The sequence below is a fragment of the Opisthocomus hoazin genome, chromosome 21, assembly GCF_030867145.1.
Source record: "Opisthocomus hoazin isolate bOpiHoa1 chromosome 21, bOpiHoa1.hap1, whole genome shotgun sequence".
NCBI lineage: Eukaryota > Metazoa > Chordata > Aves > Opisthocomiformes > Opisthocomidae > Opisthocomus > Opisthocomus hoazin.
In genome coordinates, this window is record NC_134434.1 from 5,504,512 (window position 1) to 5,511,973 (window position 7,462).

Below are 7,462 nucleotides of genomic sequence, written 5' to 3' on the forward strand. Positions count from 1 at the left end.
TATTTTGCTTTTTGCAGCTGTTTGTCTCATGGCTTGTAAAACATCCCGAAGGTGTTATTAAAATCTATCCCTCCGCAAAGGAATGATGCAGTCACTTGACCAAGGAAGTACCTAATAAACTGACAGCAGCTTTTGATGGCAGCTGAAAGGACTGTGAGGCTCAAAGTGGCTCCACCAGCCCTGTTTCAGGTCTGACACAGATCTTTTAATGAGATCAGACCACCAAATTTTAATTTGTAAGCAAATCTTACCTATTGAAGTGTTGTTGAAATCTGCGTGCTTTGAGGTTAAGGCAACGCAGATAAGGCAGCTTGAGGAGCCTTCTGGGCTTAGCAGGCTCTGTTCAGGACACAGAGTTAGTTCTAAATAGGAGACGTCAGCAGAGGGCTGCTCTCAGGCCAAACTGACCCAGGGAGGACCACCACCTTCAACCAGACCAACTCACCCAGTGCCCAGTGCCTTCTGACTGAATACCGCCCTACCTTCACTCCCAGCCCACAGAAGCTAACCAGATCAGGAGGGCAGACTGCTTCCTGGTCGCCCTGAATGCCCGGCTGCCACCTTAGGTGAACAGACAGGAGGAAGTCCACAGGCTGCTCTGCTGAATCTGGACAGCCGGCAGGCACTGACTGTGAGCAGACACAGTCGGTTTTTTCCAATAGACGCCGATGCAGAAACACACTTACACCCTAAAAAGTGAGAAGACAGATAGTCTGTAGCAAAACCCGATTTTACAAATCGAAGCAGAGCAAATGAACCGTTTTTTCATTCACATCCCTTATTCATCGAAAGAAGTTCAGAGACATAGCACCTGGAAAAAGTTCAGTGTGCTGTTGTGCATTAGAGTAGTTTTCCTGCAATTCAAAGTACCGGTCACAGCTTTCGCTCGCAGTTTCCCCAGCATCAGCTCTGGGGAGCGAGAATCCAATTCAAGTTTGTTTTTTGACTGAAAACTTAGCTACATTCATTTCAGCAAATGTATACCTGAAATACCTTGATACGATTTTGGAAGCAAAATCATTAAGTTAAAAAGGAAAAATTATTACAAAAATGCTATAAATTAAGACAATAAAAAGATTTATAATTTTTTCTTTAATAAAAATCTGTCCGGTCAGATAGATACTGTATATATTTAGCACTTTAGAATTAACGGTCATTTCTGGGCAGCGTCATCACACCAGGTTACTACTCCACCCACACTGAAGCACAGATCTGTTGATAGCATGCTGCTGTGACCAATTCCTGCTAAAACTTCCACTCTTCATAGATTTACCAGCCAGCTCTTCTTGTTCTCCTCGTCAGAGTCATATCCCTGGAATCCGCAGCCAGGAGATGAGAATAATTAATTAGTTTCTGCTGTGGCAATTTAGATTGGAGAGTTAAGAACAAGAGGAGCCACAGCACCAGGCACATGCAGCATGCCCTGTACAGAACTGCCAAGCCAAAGTGCTTCACGACAAACCCTCCTGCAAAACTGCCCAAGCTTGCTCCTCCACCGTAGAAGAGGCCCTGGAGAACAGCGTGCAGGGGCCTCTCCATGCCTGGAGTGGCTATGTCATCCACCGTCGTGGTAACCACCCACCACAAAGCACCGCTACTGAAGGCAGATAGTATCTGGATAAGGAGAACTGACCACACAGTCCACAAGAAGGAGTAGCACAGAAGCTGTACTGCCAGGAGGCTTAGACTGACTGCAACAATTTTGCTGCCCGAGAAAGTCCTCAGCAACTTCCCCTTGAAGAAATAAAGCAAAATTTCAGCAAGCAGCCCAACGGCCACGGAGAGCCCCATGTACAGCTCACTGCTACCTCGGTCCTGCATCTGCCAGAAGAGAAAGTTCTGCACCGCCGACCCAGCCGCACCGGTGAGGAAGATGGTGATGACGTACAGGATCGCTCGGCCATCGCTCCACAGCAGGGCCAGGGCTTTGGCGGTTTTGTTAACACGGTTGGTTTTCTTGGGAATGTGGACGGGAAAAAAGACGCTGCCAAGCGACGAGAGCATTACCAGGAGAGCACAGACATAGAAGTGGACAGCGAGGCGGGCGACCGTGCTGCCGAGGAAGCAACTCAGTTGATCCACGAATGCGGCAATGCTGCAGGCACCTATAGATGCACCCAGGTAACTCCAAATCCACAGCCTGCCATACCTGTCAGTCGCGTCAATGAAGTCGAGATATTCGTAGAGACCCTCATTCACCATCCACTTGAGAGAAGTAGCCAGCAGCTCCCAAAGCACAACAATGCTCAGTACCATAAGAAAAATGTGATACTCTCTGTCCGGAAAGATGTTTCGCACTGCCTTGAAGCTGACATCTGGAGTGTCTTTCTGGTGGTCTGAAAGGTTTCCAGGCACGTAAGCATCTCCAACAGCAGGAAGAGTTGTTTTAAACACAGAGAGCTCGCTGCTCTCAGTAGAATAAAGGCTTTTTTCAGCATTATCAGCGAGATCTGTTGCAGCAGAAGCCAGACTGCTCGCTTCCTTCTCGAGTCCAGGCAAGCGAGCTCCGGAGGAAGCCGTCACTTCTGGTTCTTGCGTCTCCCGGTTAACCGCTTTCGCAGAAGCCGTCCAGCCGGAGGGACCGGCCAAGTAGCCGCTCGCCTTTGTATCGCCTCCAGCAACCCCTCTGCCTTCTTTCCCAAGCGTGTCCGTCAACCCAAACGATCCCTGGAAGGCCGCACTGCTCAGCGTCGGCTTTCTGCTCGCCATCAGAACGCCAGCCGTTGTTTTCACCCTTGCCTCTGCGTCGGTGACAACGCCCACGCTCGGACCCGGGTAGCTGCCCGTGGCCGGGCCTGGCGTGGCGGCGGCCCCTCGGTCACGCGGCTGCCGGCTGCCGTTACAGGCCGTGCTCCCTGGGGCCCCGCCGACGGGGGGGACGAGGGTGAGCAGCAGGCTGGCCCCGGCCGAGCCCAGCAAGCAGCTGGCAAGCAGCAGCCGCCGGTTCCTGCGGCCCCGAGGGCAGCGCAAGCAGAGCGTGGCCCAGAGCGCTGTCACCATGTACCTGGCTCCGGCCGCCACCCCCACCAGCGGGGCCGACAGCCCCAGCTGCCGCAGGTACAGCGTCAGGAACGGGACCGCGCAGGCCCGGCCCGCGCCATGCAGCAGACGGAAAAAGGCGGACAGGGCCAAGGCCCGGCCGACGTCCCACTGCTCGCTCATGGCGCTACCGCGTGCTCCTCCCGCGGGTACCGGCCACGCAGCTCCGGGCCCCCCGCTCCCCAGGGCCGCGGTCACCGCACCCGCTCGGCCTGCGCCTCCGCCGCGCGTCCCGGCCCGCCCCGTTGCCAGGAGACGGCGGGCGGTGGGCGGGACAGCGCCTCCTGCCGGCCGAGAGGGGCAGCGCCGCGGCCCGCCTCGTTCCTGCCCCGCAGCGTCCCCCGCCCGGGGCTCCCCCGGCCCCGGGCACCCCCGGCCCCAGCTCCCCCCACCCAGGCACCCCTCGCTCCGGCTTTCCCTGGAGGGAATGAGATCGGCGGGCCGTGGAGAAGATCGAGGCCCAGGCCACCGGGGCGTGGGATGTGCGTCTCCATGGACGCGGGGTGTCCGTGGCTGCGGGGTGTCCGTGGACGCGGGATGTCCGTGGCCATGGGATGTTTGCGGTCATGGGAAGTCCATGGCCGCGGCTTCCTGTGGCTACAGGATGTCCATGGCCATGGGATGTCCATGGTTGTGAGATGTCCATGTCCATGGGATGTCCATGTCCACGGGATGTCCATGGTTGTGGGATGTCCATGGTTGTGGGATGTCCATGGTTGTGGGATGTCCGTGGCCATGGGATGTTCGTGGCCATGGGAAAGTGCTGGGCCAAGCACTGTCCCCGCTAAGGGCATGGGGTGCTTTGAAGTGGCAGACTTTGAGGGGAACAGGCTGCAGGGACAGAGGGTCCGGCACAGAGGGTACTCCAGGGGCAGCCAGCGGGGGGGTTGTAGACTCTTGCTTCCGAGTTTCTGCAGTTCAGCCATTTCTGCCCGTCCCTTCGCAGAGGAGCTCTCTGGCCATGCCGTGTCTCTGCGTGACGCAGCGTGAAGGCCCCAGGTGGGGAGCAGAAGGCATCGGCCACAGGGGACCAAATGATGCTGATGTCTTTCTGTTACTGCTGGCTTACTTCCCACCCTCCTCCAGCCACACACAAACATAAAAAAACAACCAAACTTACAGTTGCTGCAGGTTTGTTTGGTTTTTTTAATTGGCATTAAAAGGATTGCACCTTCTGACACAGGTCATCGCTGACACCTATACAAATAACTTACAATCCATCCACATCATTTACAACTGTACAGAGCAAACTCTGGACACTGAGGACCACGCTCCAACCCAGCACGTGGTCTCCTGGCTTTGTAAGCATTTGCCTTGCGTGCCGGGATACCCGAACCCCCTGGTGAAGCCCCGAGGAGGCAGAGGTGTGAAGAGCTGCTGGTCACCCCTCAAACTCTGGGTTGCCCTGTGCAGCAGCTCACGGAGGAAAGCAGCTGGTGCAAGCAGGGTTTCCTGGCCTGTTTCTAAGCATCCTGTCTAACTTCAGCTACCTTCAGGGCCAAAAGGTTTGCTGGCACTGGTGGGCATCAACGAGTTTTGACTTGTGAAGTGAAAAACAGTGCTGAAGAACCAAACGCTGTTGCTGAGATCTTGCAGTTTTGTGAATCCTGGGGGGGGACGACATTAAGTCTTGGGGACTGTGCTTGTCTCAGCTGGGAGCAAGGGGCTACGTCTGCCAGCATTTCAAGGTAGCTTCCTTAGGAAATCGTCATGTTGCTGTTGCCCAGCATGATCTTTTACAGAATCACAGAATCCCAGCATGGCCGGGGTTGGAAGGGACCTCTGTGGGTCACCCAGCCCAACCCAGTCCAACCTCCTGCTGAAGCAGGGTCACCCAGAGCAGGCTGCACAGCACCGCTTCCAGGCGGGTCTGGAATATCTCCAGAGAAGGAGACTCCACAACTCCCTGGGCAGCCTGGGCCAGTGCTCCGTCACCCTCAGAGGGAAGAAGTTCTTCCTCATGTTCAGCTGGAACTTCCTCGGCTTCAGTTTGTGCCCATTGCCCCTTGTCCTGTCGCTGGGCACCACTGGAAAGAGTCTGGCCCCGTCCTCCTGACCCCCACCCTGCAGATATTTATCAGCATTTCTAAGGTCCCCTCTCAGCCTTCTCTTCTCCAGGCTGAACAAGCCCAGCTCCCTCAGCCTCTCCTCCTAGGAGAGATGCTCCAGTCCCCTCACCATCCTCGTAGCCCTCCGCTGGACTCTCTCCAGTAGCTCCTCATCCTTCTTGAACTGGGGAGCCCAGAACTGGACACAGCACTGCAGATGGGGCCTCACTAGGGCAGAGTAGAGGGGAAGGAGAACCTCCCTCGTCCTGCTGGCCACACTCCTCCTAATGCATCCCAGGAGCCCATTAGCTAAATGTGTTTATTCGATTAATAACTATTTAAAAAAATCTTCTTATGCAAGACCATTACACGCAAGTTAAGCTTTGGGCCATACCTTAAACCCTCCCTGTCCACAGCGGCAGTGGCTGAGCACATCTAAACACCCACGGCCCAAATGGCCACGGCGGCAAGAGCCCGGGGAGTCCCCTCGCGGCTCTGCCCCGCAGCCGCTACCACCCTCTGCCGCGGCTGCCGGACGGATTGCACCACGAGCGCTTTCCTCTTCAAGGTTTCTGTTTGCCAAACTGGAATTACAGCAGCTGATTTTGTGCCGAGCCAGATAAAAAGAGCACATATAACCGATTTCATTGGCTTCAAATGAGGGCACTCACTTCCAGCTAAAGAAGCAACCGCATTTTAAACTATTTCCGCGGCGCTCATCTCACAAAAGCACACACGGCTCTGTGGTGTGCTGCCTGCAGTCAGCTTCTCGAGACTGAAGTGAGATACTCTGTTCACAAGTAATTAGAGTTCCTGAGGTGTTACATGGTAATCAGGCTGGGATAAATTCTTGACACTAAAATTGTTCCTGCGTTTGAATTCCCGGGAGAAGGTAATACCTTGATAAAAAGTTCCAGCTATTCTTGGCACCAGGACAACTCTATCTATAGAGTCATTCTAGTAGCGTATTCTGTACGGCACGGTGATTTGTGCCAGGAAAACAGAGAGCTAATTGCCCTGAAAGCATGTGATGTACAGATAATCTGGAATCGATGCATGCAGAGAAAGCGATTATCTTCAACGGCGTTGCTGTTCCTTGTCTCCAACCACTTTCTACTGAGTCCAGAAGGCAGCAGGGTGACAGATTGCAATGTCACTTACATATTACATTTTAAATACACATTTAAATAAATATTTTGCTTTTTGCAGCTGTTTGTCTCATGGCTTGTAAAACATCCCGAAGGTGTTATTAAAATCTATCCCTCCGCAAAGGAATGATGCAGTCACTTGACCAAGGAAGTACCTAATAAACTGACAGCAGCTTTTGATGGCAGCTGAAAGGACTGTGAGGCTCAAAGTGGCTCCACCAGCCCTGTTTCAGGTCTGACACAGATCTTTTAATGAGATCAGACCACCAAATTTTAATTTTAAAGCAAATCTTACCTATGGAAGCGTTGTTGAAATCTGCGTGCTTTGAGGTTAAGGCAACGCAGATAAGGCAGCTTGAGGAGCCTTCTGGGCTTAGCAGGCTCTGTTCAGGACACAGAGTTAGTTCTAAATAGGAGACGTGAGCAGAGGGCTGCTCTCAGGCCAAACTGACCCAGGGAGGACCACCACCTTCAACCAGACCAACTCACCGAGCGCCCAGTGCCTTCTGACTGAATACCGCCCTACCTTCACTCCCAGCCCACAGAAGCTAACCAGATCAGGAGGGCAGACTGCTTCCTGGTCACCCTGAATGCCCGGCTGCCACCTTAGGTGAACAGACAGGAGGAAGTCCACAGGCTGCTCTGCTGAATCTGGACAGCCGGCAGGCACTGACTGTGAGCAGACACAGTCGGTTTTTTCCAATAGACGCCGATGCAGAAACACACTTACACCCTAAAAAGTGAGAAGACAGATAGTCTGTAGCAAAACCCGATTTTACAAATCAAAGCAGAGCAAATGAACCGTTTTTTCATTCACATCCCTTATTCATCGAAAGAAGTTCAGAGACATAGCACCTGGAAAAAGTTCAGTGTGCTGTTGTGCATTAGAGTAGTTTTCCTGCAATTCAAAGTACCGGTCACAGCTTTCGCTCGCAGTTTCCCCAGCATCAGCTCTGGGGAGCGAGAATCCAATTCAAGTTTGTTTTTTGACTGAAAACTTAGCTACATTCATTTCAGCAAATGTATACCTGAAATACCTTGATACGATTTTGGAAGCAAAATCATTAAGTTAAAAAGGAAAAATTATTACAAAAATGCTATAAATTAAGACAATAAAAAGATTTATAATTTTTTCTTTAATAAAAATCTGTCCGGTCAGATAGATACTGTATATATTTAGCACTTTAGAATTAACGGTCATTTCTGGGCAGCGTCATCACACCAGGT

At 52.7% G+C, this 7,462-nt stretch overlaps 1 protein-coding gene across 1 annotated transcript; it reads right to left on the reverse strand.

The window, feature by feature from the left end:
- Positions 1 to 1,183: 1,183 nt before the first annotated feature.
- Positions 1,184 to 3,266, reverse strand: LOC142363844 (major facilitator superfamily domain-containing protein 6-like protein B). The gene has a single exon (XM_075440900.1). The coding sequence runs from the start codon at positions 3,160 to 3,162 to the stop codon at positions 1,270 to 1,272; it is 1,893 nt and encodes a 630-aa protein (XP_075297015.1). The 5' UTR covers positions 3,163 to 3,266; the 3' UTR covers positions 1,184 to 1,269.
- Between the last annotated feature and the right edge of the window lie 4,196 nt (positions 3,267 to 7,462).